Source organism: Artemia sp. Qi Xiang Cuo, chromosome 3 (assembly GCF_049724085.1).
Source record: "Artemia sp. Qi Xiang Cuo chromosome 3, ASM4972408v1, whole genome shotgun sequence".
Classification (NCBI taxonomy): Eukaryota; Metazoa; Arthropoda; class Branchiopoda; order Anostraca; family Artemiidae; genus Artemia; species Artemia sp. Qi Xiang Cuo.
In genome coordinates, this window is record NC_142796.1 from 14389795 (window position 1) to 14414629 (window position 24835).

At 36.2% G+C, this 24835-nt stretch overlaps 1 protein-coding gene across 7 annotated transcripts in view; it reads right to left on the bottom strand.

Annotated features, from left to right (window-relative positions):
* IntS11 (integrator complex subunit 11) overlaps positions 1-24835 on the bottom strand; it is a 191858-nt gene that overhangs the window by 139147 nt on the left and 27876 nt on the right. For all 7 annotated transcript variants that reach the window (XM_089086822.1, XM_089086818.1, XM_089086824.1 and 4 more), the window contains 2 exons: positions 18445-18627; positions 15408-15524 (listed from right to left, as the gene is read on the bottom strand). In XM_089086822.1, the coding sequence (XP_088942948.1) occupies positions 15408-15524; positions 18445-18627 (300 nt within the window). The remainder of the gene's footprint in view (positions 1-15407; positions 15525-18444; positions 18628-24835) is intronic.

Consider the following 24835-nt stretch of genomic DNA (forward strand, 5'->3'; position numbering starts at 1 on the left):
TTGATAGTAAACAAATTTCTGTAGAGGCAAAATACGGAATCGGTTGAGGGCAACTTAATGAAAAAGTCATACTAAACACCTTTTTGCAAGGGCCACCCCCAAAACTATATAGAGTGGTAATATCCAAAAATATCCAGACGTTGGATCTAGCAGTTCAGGAGGTAGAGCGATTGATCGAAGTCGATACGATGGTTGCAAATCATAGTAAAGCAAAAATAAATAGCCTAGGCTATTCAAATGCGAACATAAACTTCAAGGGCGATCAGGCACCCCCCAATTTCTTTTCAACGGATAACTCCACAACACCACAAAGAAATAAAACGGAAGATCTTCCTAGACAGAAAACAGTTCGTTTTCTGCCCATTGAACAATCCATTTACGAAAGTAACCCTAGAATAATAAGATGCTATAATTGCAATAATGTTGTCCATATGGCGAGAGTGCTATTACATCCCCGCTCACATGCCAAAAATTGTTGTTACTACTGAGGAAAGTAACGGCCATCATCTGTTGGGACTAAAGAACTTTAGTATCGGTAATACAATGTATTCCAGTCAAGAGGGGTTTCATCAATTAGTTCTTTACAAAATGTACCAACCAAATTTGTATAACCTTCGCCCCAACAGACAAATTAATTACCGATTTAAAAACCCAAATACTCGCCAAAGCCAATATAATGCGAGAATGCAATATAGAAATCACGAAAATTTGCCGATGGGAAATGAAAATTTTGCAAGCCAACGGCATTGGCAGTCAGCACCAGCAAGCGGCACTGACACGAGACATCCACGTTACCATAATAATACATGGCGAAGACAGACAGACGTAAATCAATTAGATATGCCTACGGAAACTCATAGGTCTGAATATCTATTACAGGCACCAACACACGAAATAAATCCTTAGGGAAACACTTCTGGCCCTTCAGAAATATAAATAGGACCCAGAGAGTGCCCGGAATATTTTATAGGTGCAAGACTATATTAGTGCCGTCGTGTAGTTATTTTAATAACAAGTTACCTATATTTAATGATTTTTGTGTAGAAAATGTTTATTTTAAGGCTTTGATTGACTCCGGTGCAACGATTAGTATCACATATTTTTGTGTATTTAATATGTTGCCTATGTATATTAGGCGACATAGGAACCATAATGATTCCAATTTAACGAGTGTGACAGGCCATAAATTGGACGCAAAAGGTTCAATTTGCCTAAACGTAAAAAGAGACAATAGGACCTTTAAGACAAATTTTATAATATGCGATAACTTTCCATATGAGGCTATTATAGGCGCAAATTTTCTAAGGTCTAATAGAATACTATTAGACGTGGCTAATGAGAACCTTGTCTACCCAGCTAAGGTAGGCGAAGAAATTTCTACCATAAGAAATTGTAAGAGAGGTTACGAAGACAACGTAACAGTAAACAAAATTTCTGGTGGTATAATGTCGCAGTATTTTGAACCTCATGTCTCGCAAAGACATGGCATAGTTGGAAATTTATTCAATTACCCTGAGAGACATTGCAGAGATGAAATTAATTTTAATAACAAAATATAGAACCTGCGAAAATAAAAACGGGAGATGAGCGACACTACAGGTAAATTAAAGTACAAAAAATGTCAGAATTGTGGAAAAAACAACATAAAACCTCACGTGACACCAAAAGACGCCGCAATGGCACAGTATAGCGCCATCAAGAATATAATAAACAACGAAAATAAAGAGCGATATTAAGGTTTCGGGATAAGGCAAACAAGAGTCCTTCACAAAACGATGCGAAAAATTCAAACATCACGGAGCATTGAGCCAGTGGTTAGAAAATAAGAAATAGGGTTTGTAACCCCACCTGAAATACCCAAAAATTGGCTCTGCGGGGAACAGATCATATTTCATGTTAAAAGAGAAGGTTTTATTTGGGTAACTAATAATCAAGAAAATGATACAATTACAATTAAAAAGGGGACGTGTTTAGTTCAAATCCAAGTTTTAACGGAGAATGATTTAAATACATGGGAAAATTCTAAAAGAATTCTAGTTAACGGCATTAAAACTTCAAATAACAAATATCCTTTAACTAAATCGGAATTTTTAAGCAAATTTAATATGAATCATATTACGGACTTGTAACTTAAGAAAAAATTATACTATTTTTTTTGGATTTTTAAATTTGTTTTTTTTGAATCTTAAGATGACATTGGACTTATACGGCTTTACGAACACTCAAATTTAACGACCGGTAATACTGTAGTGAAACAGCCATATCGTGTGCCATATAAGCACAAAGAATGGCTAAAAAATAAAAGCCATGAACTAGAAAAAAATGACACTATACACCCAAGTATAAGTCCGTATAGTGCACCAGTGATCTTAATACCAAAAAAGAATGGAGATCCTAGACTCGTAGTAGATTATAGAGCCCTCAACAAACAAGTAGTTAGCGATAAATTTCCTCTACCAAGAATAGATGAAATTCTTGACTCAATTTCAAGCAAAAACAAAATTTTTACTTCTTTGGACCTCACCCAAGTCTACCAACAAGTGAAAATAGCAGAAAAGGATGTCCATAAAACTGCATTTTCAGTATTTCAATGTGGTTCATACGAATACTTAAGGGTCCCATTTGGACTGAAAACAAGTTCAGGCGCGCTATGTAGACCCGTATTGCACCAGTTCAGAGGATTAAAGAATATAATTCATTTTGTTGATGATGTTATATGAATGGGAGAAAACACTGAACAACACTTAGTAACGTTAGCTAAAGTGTTCGACAAGTTCAGACAAGGCAATTTAATATGTTGGCCTGAGAAAGTAAATTTATTTTAACCTAAAATTAAATTTTTAGGAGTTGAAGTGACACAAGGAAAGATATCCCCAGATCCTGATAAAATAAAATGTGTTGAAAACCTCAAACCCCCCAGAATTTTGAAAGAATTAAGGAGAATTTTAGGTCTCACTGGCTACTTTAGAAAATTCATGCGCAATTACGCCCAAATTGCAAACCCCCTCACGGAATTAACTAAAGGGAACTCCCAAAAGGCTACCTGGTCCCAGGAAGCTCAAACTTCCCTAGACCGTCTCAAAAAGGCGCTCACTTCAGAACCAATATTATCCATTCCTGATTTCGAAAACGGAGAATTTACGGTCACAACCGATGCTAGTACAAAAGGCAGTGGCGCAATTCTTTCGTCAATAATCCCGGTACAAAACCCTAATCCTCTAGAGGGAACGCCTAAGTAAAAACAAATAGAAAAAGTTATATGCTGTTCGAGTAGAACTTTATCAAAAGGCGATAGTAGTTATTCCGCCACAAACTTAGAATTATTATCTATTATCCACCACTTTAGACATTATTTAGACATTTAGACATTATTAGAAATTTAGACACTATTTAATTGGTATAAAATTTATACTACGATCAGACCATAAAAGCTTGCAGTACCTGCGCACATTTAAAACCCCACGGGCATTCTAGCTAGATAGATTATGAAAATCCAAGACCTAGATTACGAATTTGAACATTTAAAAGGTAAATAAAATGCAGCTCTTGACTTTTTGAGTAAATACCCAGAAAATATTCCGTCGGAAACATAGGAAAATGAAGTTAACACTATAAATGCTAAGAGAAAACATGGATGTAAGAAAAACGAATTCAAAGACACAGTAAAAGAAAATAAAATTAAATATTGTCCCTTGTCTTTGGAAAATATAAAAAGAAAGCAAAAAAGGGACGAAATGTGTGTAGCACTAATTGATTATTTTGTTAATGTTGATGCGTTACCGGATAAATTCAAAACTCTTAGAAAAGAGATAGATAATTTTTACTATGATTTTGATGAAGAAATACTATGTAGAATCGTGACTGCTGAGACAAATAGAAACCAAACCTCAATAATACCTGTGCTACCACAAAACTTAATAGGGCCTGCATTTGAATATTTTCATTCAGATACAGGTGGGCATTTAGGATTTATGAAAACGTTCCATAAGTAAAAACAGTATTTTTACGTGCCGTCTGCAATGACAAAACTTAAAGAATTTGTAAGTACATGCAAAGCAAGTAACTTAAGAAAAATCCCCCCAGCTTATCCTAATGCTCCAATGGGAAGAGTCCCGGTACCAAAGTACCCCTTTGATATCACATCATTTAACTTATACAGAACAATGGGAGCCTTGCCTGTCTCTAGACGAGGCCATACTTGTATTCGTTCGATTATAGACCACTTTTCAGGATTTACTTTTGAAAAAGCATTAAAAAGTCAAGGTGCTTACTCCACCAGTAAGGCGTTGTCGAAGTTTTTTTTACAATATGGCATGCATAATAAAATTTTGAGTGACAATAGGGGCGATTTTGTTTCAAAGGTAACAAAAGACTTAATGAGTTTTCTTAATATAGAAAAATGGTGACAGCTCCGTACCACCCACAAGCTAATGGTAAAATAGAAAATAGGCATAAAATATTTTCGAACGTATTAAGTATTTACACAAAAGAAACGACTGGGATAAATTCTTACCTTATTTAACTAACGTAATCAACACGGCTTACTCAGAAGCAACCAAAGATAATCTATTTTATATACCTTTTGGTCGTGCCATTAAAATCACTCATGATGAGATTATTAAATCTCAGTAGCATTACAACAGCTCAGGGGGTTAAAAACACGAAATCACAAATAGGATAAGGAAAAATTGTAAAATGGCGAGGGAGGAGTTGTAAAAATGTAAAATAAGCCAAGAGCTAAGAAATCAACCCAAAGTAAAGGGGAGTATAGATTTCAAAGTAGGAGACTGCGTCTACCTAAAGAACGAAGCAAAAACGGAAGGCAAAAAACTTTCCAACAAATATTCTGGACCGTACAGAATAGTCAAAAAGTACGATAACGAATATACTTTTAAAATGGAAAACCCCGATAGTGGAAGAACTTGCAAGGCGCATGTTAGTCGAATAAAAAGGGCCAAATTTCCAGAGAGATGGGTATCACATCCCTCCTCTACTGATTCATCAGATGCAGAAAATTAGCCCCCTAGGTCAAGATTGGCAGAGCTAAAACCCTTTAATTTCAAGCAAGACTGTCTTGAGAGTGACAGCGATGAAGAAAATTTTGAAAAATATCTATGTTCGAAAAATTTAGTCCCCCCAAAGACAAAATCCCTAACGCCACTTTGAATAGAAACTTCAAAAAGTCAAAAAATTTATTCATTAGTGAGCGAAGGATATTTAGATTATTCAGTATCTCCAAAACCCCAATTTTTTCCCGATAGAATTTCGACCCCATGTCCCCCCAAATGATTTCCAGACGATATGGTTTCCCCTGCATCACCAATAGAAAGGCCCCTGTATTTACAGGAAGAATTAAACAGAGCTGTAGAAACCCCCGGTATTACTGTAAAGAAAACTCCTCCCAAAGATTTAACTAAAACAAACCTGCGAAAAGCTATGGATTTAATTAATTTCCCCATAAAAAAGAGTCAAAGTACATTGCCCTAGAATAAAACTCCCAAGGATGACCAGCAAGGTCAATATCATGATATAACTGTATCCAAGGTCAAACCTAAACAGTGGACCTCATGGAGGGAAACCTTAGTGAAAAGAATGCCCCATCCCCCTGAAGACATGGCATTCAAACAGTGGAGGAACCCCGCAAAAACTATTGCTTCCTCCCAAAGCTCTCAAGAATCTTTCTAATCTCCCGAGTTGAAAACTCAAGGCGAGGATTTAGAGAATAAACCTTCTACTTCTAGAGGAGTAGGAATTTACGAGGGAAGGGCAGGTGATACCTCAAAAAGTGCCACCTCTAATAGTTCTAATCCGAATTCGTCGGAAACTAGTTCCGAAGAGTCTGACGGCGAATCAGACCATATAGTAGCTAAAGAAATAGGGAAATCAAGACCGACCTCAGTAGCCGCACACGAGAAACAAACGAAATTAAAAGGGCAAGAATTTTTGAAAAAACAATACAAAAAGTTTGATCTAATTTCACTAGAAAAAACGAAAAAGAAAAAACCGCAACAAACAGAGTAGAAAATAACGACACAGTCAGGTAGAACGGTTAAAAAACCTGACAGATGGAAAAATCCCTAATTAATGTAAAGACAAATTTCAAATCCCTTATGAAAATCAACTTGTGATCCACCATAATAAATTTAACAGTGTGCAAGTAAAGTTAACCAAGTAAATATTAATGAAAAAAAAATAATACTAATACGAGTGATGTCAAAACGTCGGCGACGAGGGAGAAAGGCCCAAGGTGGGAAGCTCGTGGTCGACCGATGGTGACAAATAGTGTTTTTAGGTCCTGTGTGGCACATTCTGCCTACTAGGTACTACCTTACGAAAATCAACTATACCCCTATAAATATGAATTAATCAGTTGGACAACCTATAATGCACCCAGTTATTGAGATCAATAACGGAACTTATATCATGGAGAGGGGAGGTTCGGTCTCCCCTACCGACCGTGTTTTCAAAGTCAATATTATCGATTCTATACGTGTTGTTGTTATACTTGGTCATTGGACACTGGGTGTAAAACAACACGTATAGAATCGAGGATTTCGGATGCTCACCTAGCCCAAGCCGCCTATTTGAGTTTAGCATGGATACGTGCCTTTACTCCTCCGTGGTATTCAACTTATATTCTACAAATGACCTATGGAAATCATCCCCTACACAGTATTAAGTTGTGAATCAAATCTAAATAGATGGACCAAGTTTTGTTGGAAGCCTAGGGAGGAACTCAAAGCCAACGCAGCGTTTAATTTGTTGGGTTTTGGCGGTTCCCTCGGATTTTCCATGAAAAATCGACCCATGTCCTAACCAAGATGGATCAAAAACAAGAAATTACCAGTACAGAAGCGTCTAATTATATGAAATATTTTTTGTTAGTGCATATTATAATTATTTTAGGCCTATACATGAAATAGGATGCCAGTGAAATTACGTGCTGCACGCTTGCTTATTCATTTGTTCCTTACTCGAGAAATATAATGTAAAATTAAATCGTATAGCGATTATTAGCAACGCTTTAAAGTTATACCTCAACCAGTCATAGAGGTATATCACAACCAGAAAAAAGCTCGGAAGTCCTAACTTTAGTTTCCTAACCTATCTAGTAATAAGATAAACACTCTGTTTTATGCCTACTAAACACTTTTATTTGGTCAACACTGCAAAATGAATACATAATAAGAAATAACCTAAGTGAAAATTAAAGTGTCTTTGAAAAAAAATATATATAATAATAACACAGTAGGATACAAAAGAATTTTCCAAAAAAAAATGGGTAAAATTAATGAGAAATTAATTCTAGAAACAAAAAATAAGATGATGCTTAAGAATATCATCATAATCCTTGTTGTTCACACAGTGGCCCAAGATATTGTAAAACATGGAGTAATATTCAAGCAGGAAAAGTCATTGCTAGCCAGTCATAACATATGGAGATCAAGACCCTTATGAAATTGGACCCCAAAACCTTTGAGACATTGTTTCAACAAGTAGCCAGACTAGAAGGAAACACAAATGAACGAAAGGAATTGACCAATTTCTGGAGGACCATAATGTTGGCCGTATGTTTCGTATTTGCGACTTCCCTGACCATAAGAACCCTTTTGACTTTTAATTACGGAAAAATCCTAGGACTAAGAAGACGAAAACCAAAAGAAGAACACGGGGAAACGGCTGAAATGCAGAGGTTAAACCCAGAGCCCCATGAGAACGTCTAAGCCAAGAAATAGGGAAGACATTAGAAAACGAGCGGGCATAGAGGTCTCCACTCGTCCTTGTTATGTCTTTTTCCCTCATCGTAGTATCGTTTACGTAACACTGTGTGGTTATGACGCTGTAACATGCGTTTCTTAAACAGCACGAACGTGCGTGAACAATGCAGACATGAAATATGTTGTAAAATTAGACCTTAAACTTAATAATGTAGGGTAAATTATGTTTATTTAATAAGTATTGTAGAAATATATAAGCCCTTTATCGATGTTTCCGTTCTCAAAACAAATTTGAAGACATCTCTGTTTTAGATTTCCCAATGGGAATTATGTCGTTTTATTATAAACAAAAAAAAATTTCGTTGTGAGTACTAATAATGGTGTATTTATTTAACTCTGTCTCGAATCGTGGGTTTTATGTACCCAATAAATGCGTGGCTTATTTGTGCTATTAATATTAACTTCAAAGGACATGTGATTCTGCCTCGTTATTTTTATTACAAGAAGAGGAATGACGCATTGGATATCGAGCATTATAATAAGTTGCCAAGCACAGATACAACCTAGTAGCATCTATTTTCATCAAATCTCAACCGACTATGAGTACTCACCATAGACTCCAGGTAATTTTCATCCCAGCTTCCTCTACGAAAAAAAAGTTATCTTTAATCGTTATTTCTTCAACCATGAACCATATTACGTATCAGGTAACTGTATATTTTAATCTCAGTATCCAGCACATTATAGAACTTTATAATCAAAAAAATTATAAGAACTTCTTCGAACAGTATAAGATATAAATACAGAAATATCAACCGTGATAATTATTATGGACCCTAGAGTCATTTGACTATTTAGTGATGATATTTGAAATTAAATGATATCTAACAATATTTGAAGTTAAGCAATATATAAGGACATTTGAAGTTAAAGACAATATGTTGAAAGAGTCACTATAGTTTGATGTCAACCCGTTCCGATTCCGAACTTCAATTCCCCCGTGATTTGCCTGGGAAGCATCGCAAGGGTTAATCAACGCAAGCCATGAATTAAAAATTTCATAAAATGCACAAATGACAAATCCTAAGCGAGAATAAACTTTCCATGTGCCTAAAAATATCCTAAAAATGATTTACTGAGAAGAAAATAAACGCACTACCAGTGTTCGACCCCTTAATGATAAGGCACCCAATGAACTATCAAAAAAAAAGCAGGTGAGAATGAACCCTGATAGAATATGCCAACACCTGTAGTGGGAATCAAAATTTCCCAGTTAACAATTAGAGAAAACTTGTTGTGTGAACATCAGGCTCGAACTGTTCCATGAAGAAACCATAACGTAAATGCTTCAAAATTTTTGCCAAGAAAAAAAGAGTGAAGGATATTAATTTACAACAGAAGGATGGAGTACACTAGAGACTCGAAGGTGATGAAATAGATGTTAATTTACATATTTTACTTCTTAATAACTTTGATAACTCAAAAATATCCTATCATTAACGTTGCGTAGCAAACAGTCCAAGTGAAAGTGTTTTTGTCACCAGTGAAAATGGTAATCATAATATTGTGTGTTATAAATCATTCATGTATGTACCGCTAGATGTTCAAGTAGAATTAGGTGTAGTATTATCATGTTATTCATTTAATGTAGCGTAGATAGAATGTAGTATGCCATATAGACAGCAAAAAAAAAGCCTTGTAAAAAGTGTATTCAAAAAACTTATATAAAGGTAGAATAGCCCCAACCTTCTTGGAAAAGTAAAAGTAATCAGTGTTAGACATAGAAAAAAAATCTTTAGTATAGTAGCTAGCCTAAAACCATGAATAATCATAGTCCGGTAGATGAATTTTAGATAGGGATGTAGAATAAAATAAGAAAAGTAATAGAGAAAATTTTTAGCACTCCTGATTAAGCCAGAACATAAATATAAAATAATTATGTAGAGAAAATAGTTAATAAATGGCGAACATTTTGAAAGCCCAAAGGCAAGCAATTACTAATGACGGGGCGTCATTAATTGATGGGAAGGGTGATATGTACCGTGAGCAAAATGCGATATTTTTAAAATACAAAGATTCTTTCCTTCTAAAGAAGATTCGGACAGAAATTAAACGTCCCCTAATTGAGTTCAAATACCGCTTCCAACAGTCTAAATTCTTAATCAGCAAAAAGAGAAATTGCATTCTAGCTTCAGTCAAACAACGACGCTAGTCGGTTCGAATTTCGCTAAGATAATTAGTAACAAAAAAATGCTACGCACAATATTTCTAAGGAAGTTTAAATGGTAAGAACCGTGTGAACGCTTGAATCATCAGAAATATTTAAAAGAATTTATTGGACGAAAGGTTCGCATCCTTGGACCACTCGGGCCAATTATGAGCCAGTTCTTACAGCGCAGGACTGAAGAGCTACCTTTGATAGTGGGGTAAAAATGCTTTTTGAAAGGATTCGTAATGTAGAATCAGGACCGCTTAGACAGAATTTTTGGCGTACGATCTTTGCAATTCTTTCATGTTGTATCTTAGTCACCATTATTGTCATTTGGAGTGACCCACTGCTGTTCACCTAAATATGTAAGTCCCAATAAATCTATTGCTTTTTTATCTGTGTTTATTTCATTTCATATGTCTGGATCCAGCCTAGTAATAGGTAAATAGTTCACAAAATCTCCAAGGCAGCGTTCCCAGGGAATCGGATCTCCAGATAGCTCAAGAAAAAAGAGGCCACATTTATATGTCTACATATTCTATCTTCTCCCATTAATTGAGGGCGGCGCTAGCCTAGTTGACACAATCTTTAGTGCTGTAAGCGGTGCTATCGGAGAAATTACAAGGTTTAAGCTCACGAACTTTGGGCATAATATCGCCTTTAACGCAGGCAGTATTTAGTACCACACTTAGTATAGTCAGCCAATTTTTTTCATCGCTACAAATACCAATTTTTTTCATCGCTACATGAGCGTGGAGGGGAGAGGGGGCTGTTTGTTCTCAAATCACTTTGACTCTCAAAAAGGACACTATAACTTCCAATTCGAAATCAAATAAGCCCCATCTTATGTTTATAGGACTACCCATTCCATAAAAACCTTACATCCTCATAAAATAACTTAAAACCCCATCCCCAGGGCACTGGGAGGTTGTGTCATCCCTAGAGACACTATTATGTGTTCTTTGGACTATTATCTCGTAATTTCAATCACATGCGTTTAGTGAAAGGGAGGCTTTAGGGGAGGGAGGATAAATGCCCTCAATTACTTTTGGTGCTTAAAAAGGAACTAGAACTTCAAATTTTCACCGAAATAAGCCTCTTCTAAAGTTAAACAACGCTTTCTATAAAAACCTTATATGCCCCCAGGGCATAAGTTACAACCCTTGCCCTTAGGGCTGGGGGGATTTGTTATCCTCAAATACATGATTTTTAGACCTTTCAAATACCTTGAAAAAAATGGCTATCTGAAAAGTTTGATTGGAAGTGTATTGAGAAAAGATGGGCATGGGGGGGGGGGTATTTGCCTTCTGATCCCTTTCGACTAATAAAAAAGGCACTAGTCCTCTTAAATTCCAATCGAATGAGCCCTTTTTGAAGCTTCTACAACAACAATTTCCAGAAGAAAAACTTATATGCCCCAAGGGGATAACTTACAACCCTTTTCCTGAGATGGGGGGGGGTTGTCATTTTCAAAGACTTAAATTCCAGACCTTTCAACTACGTTGAACAAAAAGGCCATATCAAAATGTTGATCGGAAGTGCTTGGGGAAATGATGGACGTGGGGGGGGGGGTGATTCTCCTTCCGATTACTTTCGACCATGAAAGGGCAAAGGCCCTCTAATTTTCCAATCGAATAAGCCCTTTTGAAGTGTTTACGACAACGCTTTCTGTAATAACCTTATACATCCCCTAGGCATAACTTACAACCTTAGCCCTGAGGGCTGTGGGGGAGTGTCATACTCAAAGACAGAATTCCTGGACCCTTCAACTAAGTTCAACAAAAGGGCTATGTCAAAATGTTGATCGGAAGTGTTTGGGAAAATGATGGGCGTGGGGGGAGGGCATTTGCCCTCCGATCACTTTTGACTATTAATAAGGGCACTAGCCCTCTAAATTCCCAATTGAATGAGCCCTTTTTAAAGGTTCTATGACAACGCTTTCTATAAAAACCTTATATTCCCCCAGGGCACAATTTACAACCTTTGCCCTAGGGGGCTGTGGGGGGGGGGGGGGGTTGTCATCCTGAGACATAATTTCCGGACCTTTAAACTACGTTGAACTAAATGGCTATATCAAAATTTTGATTGGGTGTGTTTGGGGAAATGGTGGGCGTGGAAGGGGTGTTAGTTGCCTTCCCATCAAATTCGGCTATTAAAAAGGGCACAAGCCCTTCCAATTTACAGTCAAATAAGCCCTTTCGAAGTTTATACGACAACTCCTTCGATACGAAGTGCCCTGGTCTAAAAGAAAAAAAAATACAATGTGCAAACATCGTTCTTTACTTATGCAGCGCCGTTGCACTGCCTATGACTTAGCAAAGTCTATGAACAATTCCTCTCATCCTGGCTAAAGGAAAAAATCATCAGTATAGTGGATCTAAAGCAATTTGGTAGTCTTCCCAAGACCTCAACAGTTCACTATTACAAATTCCCTGCAACAAGACACTCAACAGTTCACCCAAAACGAACATAAATTACAATAAATATCCGCGTCAAATTCAGAACGAGTAGAAGTTAACATGAATAGGGCTCAAAACCCCTATGCCTTCCCAAAGCCAGAACATAGTAAGCCTCCTGGACAAAATCTTCAAGAACAAAGGCAACCCCGGCTACCGGATAAACCTCATAGCCATAGATCTCAAAAAGCTTTTGACCAGATCAACCACGGTAAACTCATTAAAAATTTATTTACAGGTGTAGTATCACCCCTGCTTTAGTTCGCTGTTCATTGCCAGCTTTCTCTCGGATCGAAAGCAAAACTCTAAATATAAGAGCGCTTACTCAACCGAGGTTCAAATCTACTGTGGAGTGCCACAAGAAACAATCCTTGGCCCTCTTTTATTTCTTGTCATGGTCAACGAGCTGGCAGAGTCCTATCCAGAAAGATGGAAGTACGTCGATGATCTATCATCAAGTGATATTTGCCATAAGGACTCCCCAAGCAACACGTATGGTATTATCGAGGACATTAAGAACCAAGCTGCCAGTCACGACATGGTAGTGGAAATGGACAAATCGGTTGTACTTCCAATTTTTTTGTTAAGGACCGAGCAAACCTATTAGCCTCCGCTACACCAACAGCAGATGATGACCGTAATTAAGCTGCTAGTTGTCCATATTTTATTAGATATGGAGTGGGACGAAGAAGTGGGAAGCAGAGTAAAACATAGAAATATCGTTATATCCGCAAAGAAGTTGCTATTTCGTTAAGATGCTCTTGTCTAGCATCTTCTGAGGTTCTATCTTTCTTTTCATTAGACCTATCTTAGAATATTGTTGTCAAGTAGGGCATTTCTCCCTTACTCATGACCAGTCGGAGATACCGGAGCGAGTTCAGTACCGTGCCCTCCTTGTGGCGTCTAAATCTCCCAAAGTCCCCTATACATCGTTCCTCTAAGAATTTAAACTTGTAAACCCCTGAAAAAAGAAGGCAACAACTTAGTCTCAAGTTGGGAAAGGGTATCTTGAAAAATCTCAACCTCCGCGATATACTTCCTCCGGATTTTTTCCCCTTGTACACAAAGGTTGCAAAGGTCTATTGCTGAACCTATACCAAAAATACAACCAGTATTTACACCCATGCAAGATATGGAAAAAAGTTTTTTGCCTGGGTTTATTCGCCTTTATAACTTAGATACTAAATTTTATATATAGATATATGTTATTTTAATTTTTGTCTTTTTAATTTTGTCAACCGTGTAAGCATTGTGAAAATTGAATTTGTTTTGACCGTGGCACTGAATATGAAAATTGCATTTCGTATATGTAGACTTTTTGAATTATTTACTATTGTCTTGACGAAAAAAAACAAGAATCGGCCCTACCGTGTAGGCGTTTCGAAATAAAGGAGATTTTGATTTGATTTTGCCAATTTTTACCAGAGTCTTAAATAAGATGTCATAGGACAGAACCATTTATTTTAATTTTTTTTCTTATCAAAGACTACATAAGCCGTTTTGAATTAACGATTCCTATTAATTGAGTTCCCTCATTCCTACAATGGGCTATCAACTTAATTTAACTCCAATATAAAAGAGGCTAGTATAGTTGCCGCTTCTGGACTTAGATAACAAAAATAGATCCAAACTTTGAATTATTAATTTTTTGCAGAGCAAGATCAATAACAAACAATAATTATTATTAATGATGATAAGTGCCTAGAGCAGAACTGGAGTTAGGTGTTTTCTCAGGAAGGGGGGGGGGCAATGTAGACTTTCCGCCCCTGCTGCACCATTAATACTGTAAATATTACAATTTTTGCCCAAAAATAATACAATTTAAGCTTGTTTTGCCGCTTCCAGGCATGCCACCTGGAGCGTTTACCCCTCTAGCCCCCCCTAAATTTAGCCCTAGCCTAGAGCCCAGGCAGCCCCTTAGAACTTGTTTGTAAATAGTTATTTAGACAATTTTCTGCCAATACAAACAAGGCAAATATAGTAGTCCCTTCCCAACTTAAAATAATAAAATGTTGTGTCATCCAGCATTTTTGAAACAAGAATAACGCAAAAAAGATATTATCGTCGATGATGATTGGTTTCTTTATCCCAGAAAGCCTCTCTGTTTTTAAATGGGCTATTTACATAATTTAATGTCCTAGCAAAAGAGGTTAGTACAGTGATCACTTCTCCACTCATTGTCGTAAGAAAAAATCAATATTTTCCACTATCGACACCTATAGCAAAAAACTAAATATCAGTAATGATGATAGGATCCTGGAGCCCAGGGAACCTCTTGTAACTTGCTATTAAATAGCTACTTGCACAATTTTGCACCAGTTCAAACAAGGCAAATATATATAAAAAAAATTGTGCTATTCAGCATCTGTGAAACAAAAACTATACAAAAAATAATTATCGTTAAGAGAATAGGTCTCTTGAACCGAGGAAACCTATCAAATCTCTTATTATCCCTTTTCACATAGGCTAATTGCATAACTTAACGTAAGGACATGCAAGACCATAAGTTGTAAAACCTCATTTATTTTAAGCCAAAACTCTAGATGATCAGTTTTTCGCTATTCTGGATTGCAGTTGAGTTAGGTGAATGAAACTTTCAGAACTGAATCCAAAGCCTAAATTATGCTCAGGGAAGGTGTTTTGCAGTATCTAGAGGTCATAAGAAAAGCTGAAGAAAACGAGGGAAAGAATAAAGAGTGACGCTCTGAATAGAGCAGAGGGGACGAGGGACTTGCCTAGCCATATTGGCTGGTGTTGTGTTGCAGTGAGTTATTAATAGTAGCAGAAAGAGGAATTATACAGGTTTAAATAATCTTAAAAAACAAATAAGGTAACTTGACCGACTTTGATGATGAAATGTTTGATTTTTAAAAGGTTTTCATCTAAAAAAATTAATATTTATGCACTATCATCAATTATCACAGGCTTCTGGGACACATCTGGAATCTTTGAAGTTACCCCTTCGTAGTCGGCCATCATCTATATAGGAAGTATTACATTATCTAGTCAGGAAAATAAACTAACCTGGACAACCTGATGTAAGTTCACAGCTATTACTTTTTTCATACAGTCTTTTATCATTGCAGAAGTAAAGAAATTAGTTTCGCCTTTTCGTTCGACAGCCACTTTCCGCATGTCTTCCTGTAAAAACAAGATTAATTTCCATAGTGTAGATACTAGATATGACCCAACCCAACGACTTAAATGACAACTATTACCTCCACTACTAAAAATTCATTGCATTCCAAGGTGCGGGAGGTCAATTCCAAGGTGCTTCACACATTCCTTCTCTCAACTACTGAAAGTTCCACAAACTTTCAATTTTCTTCAAATTCATTCAATCCTGTATTTTTTTTTTTTTTACCCCCGATGGATGTTTAAAAAGCCTGCTTTTCTGTACCCTGCTATCACTCATCAGTAAAAACAGACCTAACCCACTTTTAAATAATTGCACCCCAAACAAAGTTATTTAAAGAAGTCCTTCCTAATTGACGCCCCTGAATAAAGTTTGTATCAACCATACCCTTTAATAAGGTGTAATTCAAATGTAAAGATGAAACATTATTTTACTGTTCATAGTTTAGCTTGCACTAATATAAGGTTTCGTAGACAAAAAGACAGAGGGCTTCATTTGAAGATTTGTATTTTGACAAAAACCACATTGACGATAATAAGGAAATAGGGACTATACATATGTATATATATGTATATATATATATATATATATATATATATATATATATATATATATATATATATATATATATATATATATATATATATATATATATATCATATATATGTATATATATATATGTGTGTATATACGAGGGCAATTCAGAAACTAACCTCCGATTGGTCACAGTGCGTTTAGTGGGGGTAGTAGCGCGCCATCTGTGCATTCACGCGCTCAGCAGGTCAGTCGGCATCAAGCCATAGTCGAGTGAACATCGTACCTGCGCTAGTTTAGTTATTGTGGTAGTCTAAAGTGTATGCTGCAATAGAAAATCCCGCCAAATGTGAAGTGCGTGGTGTTATAAGGTTTTTTACAGCCAAAGGATACTCTGCAGCAGCTATTCATCGTGAGCTTTGTGCCGTGTACGGACCAAAAGTTATGAGTGAAGGAGTTGTCTGTGAATGGGTATGTTTATTTAAAAGTGGGCGAGAAAACGTTCATGATGAAGAGAGGAGTGGTAGACCATCCTTGGTGACTGACGAACTCGTTCAGACAATTGATGCAAAAGTTCGTGAAAATCGACGTTTCACAATGGCGGAGTTGTCTACTGATTTTCCACAGATTTCTAAGACTCTTTTGTACGAGATAGTGACAGCAAGATTGGGTTACCGTAAGTTCTGTGCACGATGGGTGCCCAAAATTCTTACCGACCACCACAAAACTCAAAGAATGGCCTCTTCATTAGACTTTCTGTCACGTTATGAGGACGAAGGAGAACCATTGTTAAACAGAATCATGACCGGTGACGAAACCTGGATTAAGTACATGAACCCTGAGACAAAAGAACAGTCAAAGATGTGGGCACATTCAGATTCACCTACCAAACCAAAAAATGCCCGGCAAGATTTTTGTGCAAGAAAACTGATGGCAACGGTGTTTTGGGATGCCAAAGGGGTGTTGTTGGTTGAATTCATGGAACTTGGGATGACCATTAATCAAGATGTGTACTGTGAAGCACTAAAAACATTATGACAGGCTATACAGAACAAACGCCATGGTATGCTGACTTCTGGTATCGTTTTTTTCCACGATAACGCCCGTCCTCACTCTGCTCGCAGAACAAAAGCCCTTCTTGATTCTTTCAAGTGGGACGTTTTCAACCATCCACCTTACAGCCCAGATCTGGCGCTAAGCGATTATCACCTCTTCATGCATATGAAGAAATGGCTCGGGTCCCAGCGGTTTGATGACGACGAAGAGCTCAAAGATGCGGTCACAGGCTGGCTCAAGGCACAAGCGGGTGATTTTTATGCAGAAGCAATTTCAAAGCTTGTGAAGAGATACGATAAGTGCCTCAATCGTTATGGAAACTATGTCGAAAAATAGTGCAAAGATGTAATTGTAAGATGTATATATTAAAATATTTTTACATAACTTGGTGTATTTTTTTCAATCAACCGGAGGTTAGTTTCTGAATTGCCCTCGTATATATAAAACAGCAGATAGCCGCAAACTGCAATATATATATAGCTTCACAATAACCATAAATCGTGTTGATCTCATCAAGGGTGAATTCAAGGTATATTCCTGACTTAAAAAAAAGAAGCTTGGTATTTTCACGAATATTTTCAATAACTGATTAAATCTCCTATATAAATCACTCATTTTTGCATCATTTAAAAGTTGTTTCTCTGTACAGTAACGTTTTTTACCTCCTTTCTTTCAATTTCTACATTTGTTATTCTCATGTGATAATTTTGAGACTGTGAGTGAAAGAAACAAGATCCGACAATTTTTGCTCCAGCACTGTCCATTTAATCTTAAAGGTAAAAAGGTAAGCTTCTTCCTAAACCTAAGTAGAATAAGAAGAAACTAAAAATTCACTATCACTTGGTTGGACTATCCATCGCAAAAAGGATTTAAAGGTGCAAAATTCCAGCCATTTGAGGGGGAGGGTGGAGGGGATTGCAAGGGCTAAAATTATTTATGATTGTCCACAGCCTTCATAGTTTGGAACCACTTGGTAGGTAAGCACTACCAAGGGGGGGGGGTTCTTGTCTTAAACACAAATTGCCACCAATACCAAAGATGAAATTCGTATTTTATCAACTCTGATAATCTATTTTGCTTTTTGAAAAAAAAAAAAAAAAAAAAAAAAAAAAAAAACGGAAATTGCAAATTCACTATTTTGCTGAAATTTTGTTCGAGGCTATATTTTAATATAAAATTCAAAGTAGGAATAACAATAGCACAAATGACTGACCCCCCCCCCCCTCATGGAATTAAAATTTATGCTTTGCACCTCAAGCCCAGCCCAAATTCTAGGTAAGTCCATCTCTAGAGCAGTATAACAAGTTTTAAAAATCAAAAAATTTAGATACATACCAGTAGAATTGGAGCAATAGCTTTGGTAGGATGGGTCATATAAATGGGTCCATTGTACCCAACCATTTCTGTCATAAAAGGAAGGGCACCACAATGATCCAAATGAAAATGACTGATGATGACACAATCAATATGATCAGTCAGATTTCCATCAACAATATATGAAAAATCTGGGAATCGTCTCTGAAAAATGATGAAATTCATTGAAGCTGGTGGTTACGTTCTTCCTCGCCTAATGATAGTTAATTTTGGACAAGATTCAGGACTTCCTGACATACTCAAAGATAATTTGCAAAATAGATGTTAATATACCTTCTATGTATTAATTAAAAAAAATGTTTCCGCAAAATAATTCTTTTCAAAGAAAAGTAAAGAGCTCCATTAAACAAAAAATTAGGAAAAATAAAATAAAATAATCAACGATGCGTGAAATTACCGCAAATCAGCAGTGATAAATAAATGAAACCCAAAACAAACAGAAATTACAATAAATAACCGAGTCAAACTCATAACGAGCAGAAATTAACTTAAGTTGGGCTCCTAACCCCTATGCATTCCCAAGGCCAGAACATAATTTGCACTTTACTGAAAAAAATTTAAATGTTCTTACTTTTATAACTTTAATAAATCAAATAATGTTAAAATTTTGATTACCAAATATCAGTATATGTATATTTAACTGACAATGCACATACATTTGTATTTTTTTTTTCAGAAAAGTGCAAGTTATGTTCTGGCCTTGAGAAGGGTTAGGGGTTTTGAGCCCAACTTATGTTAATCTCTGCTCGTTTTGAGTTTGACTCGGTTATTTATTGTAATTTCTGTTGGTTTTGGGTTTCATTTATTTATCATTGCTGATTTGCGGTAGTTTCACGCTTCGTAGATTATTTGATTTTATTTGTGCTCATTTTTTGCTTAATGGAGTTCTTTACTTTTCTTTGAAAAGCTTATTTTGTGGAAAAGTTTTTTTTAATTAATTCCTGTTCGTTTTATATTGACATAGTCTTTTCAGGGAAGAAGAAAATAATACTTTAAATCTTTTCGTTTTTCTTAGACTTTATAGTTTGGTCTGCTATTTGTATGCTGGAGAAAATTTTTCGGCAATTTTTAACAACATACACCCTTTTAAAAATCTGGACACAAATAGTACTGTTTAATTTCGTTTCATACCTCCTCTAGTTGACCTGAAATGGAAAACTGGATACCATTCGCAAAAAAATTGCTTACTTTCTTTGATAGGTTGGATACACTTACGCTATTTTGACTTGGTTAAATTTTAAGAGCAGAAGTAGCCCTGAAAGTTTGAACATAATACCCTCAGTTGTTCTTGGGATACTGCTGAGATGCCTTATTGGGAATTAGCGTTAACACAGTGCATTTTGATTTCATCTTAAGGCAACATTTAGTTTTTAAACATAAAGGCAAATAGGAGGGGGGGCCTGGGAGGGGGATTAGTTGCTCTCCAATCAGTTTTGACTATTAAAAAGGGCATCAGCTCTTTCTGTTTTCAATCAAATGGGCCCTTTTCGAAGTTTCTACGACAGTAGTAACCTATATGCAGGCGTGACGCCTGCAAGCCCAGGGGCATAAATATGTGTGCTGTTTCAACGGGACAAGACTTACCATATACGGATATCTAGCACTACAGAATGGACATGACCAACCAAACAGGTTTCTGAGGCAACATCCATTTCCTGGACCAACCAGAGAGAATGGATACAGAGGGTACTTAATATATAGTGCAGTTTCAACGGGACATGACTTACCACAAGACAGGTGTCTAGTACTACAGAAGGGTCATGATTTGGCAAACAGATTTCTGAGCCAGCACTCATTTTCTGGACCAATCAGAGAGAATGAATACAGAGGGTACTTAATATACGGTGACTAGGTTAGCATAGCTATGATGTAATCGGATTTAATATAAGGAGAGATTTTCTTTATAGGTCGTATTAGTAATAGAATTGAATTCAGAGAGAGAACAGTTTATTTTTTTTAGTTTATCATTTGGCATGATATTATCATAGAAATTAAGTGCTATATTTGCACTATTGTGGCTTGATGGTGGAGCAGGTATCAACAATGATACAAAGGCGAGAGTACCAAACGTGACAGTGGAAATTACATGAGGATGTAGACTAAGCCTTGAATGGGACGATATGTACGCAAGATATGTGATATTATTGAGCAAATTTTAATTGGAGGAGCAATTATGCTTTCAGGCGATACTGAATGTAGTGCATATAAATAGACTTCAAGCTACTTTAAATATACTAGTGAGATACATCGAGGAAAATAAATTGTATCACTGATTATTATTATTGTTGTAATTATATTTAATAAAATTGTTTCCAAATCGAAGATATTTTTCTATAGTAGGTTAGCGTATCTTCTTAAAGTAGAAAAAGAATCTTGCTTAGTCTGAAGTTGGTTGTGAGTTAGGACTCTAAAAAATGGATGGATTTAAGAAAGAGAGAATTATAGGGAATCTTGTGTTTATGGAAAAACGTTCGATTCTAGACGATGACTTTCTGTAGTCATATCTTCAAAGGACGATATTTTCTCAGGGAATAATCTTCGATGTAATAAAAACTGATTTTCCATCATTAGACTATTATATGAAGCTTTTACCTCGTGGTCCAAAGGTATTTGCTCAATTTATTGACATATTGATCACGACAAGACGAAATTATATTGTGGATTTGCTTTTAAACACACTGGCTTAAAAATTTAAGACTATGAATTTTTTTTTCATGAGAAAGATGTTGTTCAAAGAGGATTTACTCCTCTCGTCTCTCTCTCTCCCACTAATTTTTTTGATCGTAGCTCAGTTTCATTTTGGCGGTGAGAGTGTCAACACATGAAAAAATGTTCTATACATGTCCACTATGTATGTATACACTGGGCAGCTGGTCATCATGTGAAAATTGTACAATAATTGATGAGTATGATGAAAAGTGTAGGCTACCCGTGTAAATTGCATAGAGGATATGCCGAACAAATTAAAGGTTGTAATTCCTATCTTGAAGAGTATTGTGACTCTAACCCTAAAGGACACCCATGCTATAATTTTCATTATGATAAATGTAATAAGAGGGAGAATACATATCCTGGTATGACTGGAAAGAATCCTAAACATGATTTTTCCTTACTGGTAAGAAACTGGTATCACCGTGGGTTTAAATTGTTTTGGGAGGAGGAACCAGGTCTACGATTCAACTTTTGGAATAACAAAAGAGCTTGGTTTCTACGTCATCGTTGTGAAGACAATGGTTACTATGATTATAAGCCTACTGATTTTTATTTGGTTGTTACAGAATATGATTCATCACTTGAGGACACTGTATGACATTGCTTCAAATAAGCAAATTGAAACACGCGAATTTTAAAAAATGAACGAAAATAGCATCATTGACTATACAAAGAGATATGATAATAGTAAAGTTACATTGTACTGTAGAAAATGTGACCCTGACATTGCAGTAAATAAGGATCTGTATACAATGAATTCTGATGATTTTATTGCTTTAGTTATTCTCAATAAGTACCTTTACTTAGTAGAAGGAGGAATCTAAATAGCAGAAAAGTCATTTTTTATACTTTACATTCATATGTTTTTATTAATAAACAATTTTACATACATTTTTATAACATTACATTTGTGGGGCATTAAAATACAATATTAAAAACGCTTGCAAGTCTATTGTCCACTAGGAAGTCGTTCAGTCGAGGAAAGTCAACGTAAATGTTGAGAAACTGCTTGTAAGTATAGCCATGACATCTGAACATGAAAAAGAGTAGTGCATGAAAGCCATATGTCTTAGTCGTTAAATCCTGTACTCTCCTCTGATTTTGAATAATAGTTTTTCCACTGTTCTGAATAAAGTTCTTGATGTGTGGAGTGTAGAATTTATGATAGGCCAAGAGGATCAAAAAATTCGATATTCATCGCTGTTTGAAAGATACATAGCCAATGGCTTGTCTTCAAACTCTGATGGACTGCTATTAACAATGATTAGGCTATTGTTAACACTTGGAAGTTTTTCAATGAAGTCCGATGGTATGCAATAGGATTTATATTGGGACATGTATAAATCCATATTAAATATGCTGATTATTTGGTTTGTGTTCATGGTGCAAGGTCTAGTAGAACACTGCCGTCGGGTGTGATTTCCCAATAGGTTTCAAATTACCTCAGTGATATTAATGTGATACTTTCAGTCAAAGCATCAGCAAATGTTGCACTCTAAACGTATATTCCCCGTTTGTACTATGGTCAGATCTTGAGTGCCAGACAAGCCCAAAACAATTACACATGATTTTATGAAAACATTGAATCGGTTAATCCATTTTCAAATAATTGTGAGTCATGATCTAGGGATTGCATGGTCAAGTCATACAGAGTTCTGTAAGATTTGTTTTATTTAATGATAGAGTGTACAGAGGAATTCCATTCACTTTGCACACAAGGCTAGATAGAACAAAAAAATTAAAATCATGGGGGGATGCAGTCCAGGATCCAACGGCACTAGCACTCATCACAAAGGCCAAAGCAAGTTTTGATGGGATTTACCCATTGATAAATGATGAATCGGTATAACTGCGAAAGCCAGTGGCAATGAGACGTTGGTTGGTGACCGTATGGTGGACAAGAAGTTTAATATTGTTACCATTGGCTCTTAGCTTTTCCACTCCCAAATCAACAGAGCTGATAACCTGTTTTTTTCGAACATGAAGAATTGCTTAAGTGATAATAAATTTGCATCAGGTGCTACAGCAAGGTTTTTCTCAAAATGATATTCGATGGTGCTAGATGTAAATTTTTGTCAAACTCGACACTGGGAGTCAACAATTGAGATATATTGAATATCTCATGATTTAATTTCCCAACTAAATGATACTACTGGTTGACTGCACCAGTTAAATCGCCGCCAATATCAACACCTAATCTATATTTGTAGCCCAGTGCCTGTCCTTCTAACTCCTGATATGCCTTTGGAGTCATCATCATAAATTGCATGTAGCTAGCATAGTTGGATAAATTATTGCTAGTGATCACCAATGATCCATTAATGAATACATTCATTTGTTTGAACAAGTTGTGTAGGATACAGTTTTCATAGAAATGAACATCGGCAGCACTGGGAGTTGTACTGTCTGACTTCTTCTTCACCGCAACATTTAAATCAATAAATGTTGATGATAAATCAATGAAATAATCTTCATTGGAAAATATCTGAAAGTGTATATTTTCCGAGAGGGGTTGTTGAGGATGATATTAATCATAGTAGCCATACTTGACACTGACATCAACATTTTCAGCATTGAATAGATTCAATGAGGAGCTGATTGATGGATGCGATTCTTTGTGGGGGAGATATGTGATCTTAATAGAAGAAATCCTTCTTTGATCTCACAATCTTTTTCTTCTCCTTATTGGTCTTCTTCCTTTTATTCTCAAAGTGTGTCCTTCGCTTCCCGCCTGGGTAGATACTGATGAGCGAATGATGACCACGCATCCTTTTTAACCCCTTCCCATTTTGCTGAGATTTGAATTACTCACCAACGGCTTTTGCTGAGGATCTAATATTTTCTTTAACACTTTCGTTGAGATTTTTACCCGATCCCCAGTCCTGTAGTGTTGAGGCAGCAGGCACAAGATATATTCTAGCAAGGAGTAGTGTAGAGCGAAATAGCCTAGAAAATCAACTACCAAGACGATTGCCTGATTTTGTAGTACGCTCCTTGTAATAGTTCAATTCATGACCTATGTTACGAGGACTCAGAGCCCCAACATAGCGGTCAATATGAGGACAAACAAATGGAATTCTTCTATTGTTCATCTTAGGCAACAATGGGTCGAAAGAGACATGTAATCACAGCTAAACCTTTTGTTATTGCTAGAGGATCACCCAATTCACTTCTTAGTGTTAACTGACAGAGTTCCAAATATGAAGTGTTTACAGGAACATACAGAAGATGCTTTATATTATAGTGATGAACATGTTCATGGGTTGAATTACCAACTCTGGGTGTTTCAACAAATGAAGCAAAGAGAAATACACAAGTGTCCGAGGAGACGCCACATGGGTAGTCAGCAAAAATAACATTAGTGCTTCCGGCACTTTTACCATTGATTGCATTAAGTTTAAACCCCAAAACATCTTTTAGGTTATCATTGAGAATGACCTATTCATTCGCAATGGGTGAACTAGTTTAGATCTTCCCCTCTTCCTTCGAATAGTTGAAATGAAAGGCTCCTTTTTGCAAGCGGAAATTCTTCTATTGATAAAACAACACAAATAATTCATACAACTGAGTTCCTCGTATGGTATTTCAACATAAGGATAATCTAACCAATTGATCTTCTGAATTTTATGTTGTTGGCTAA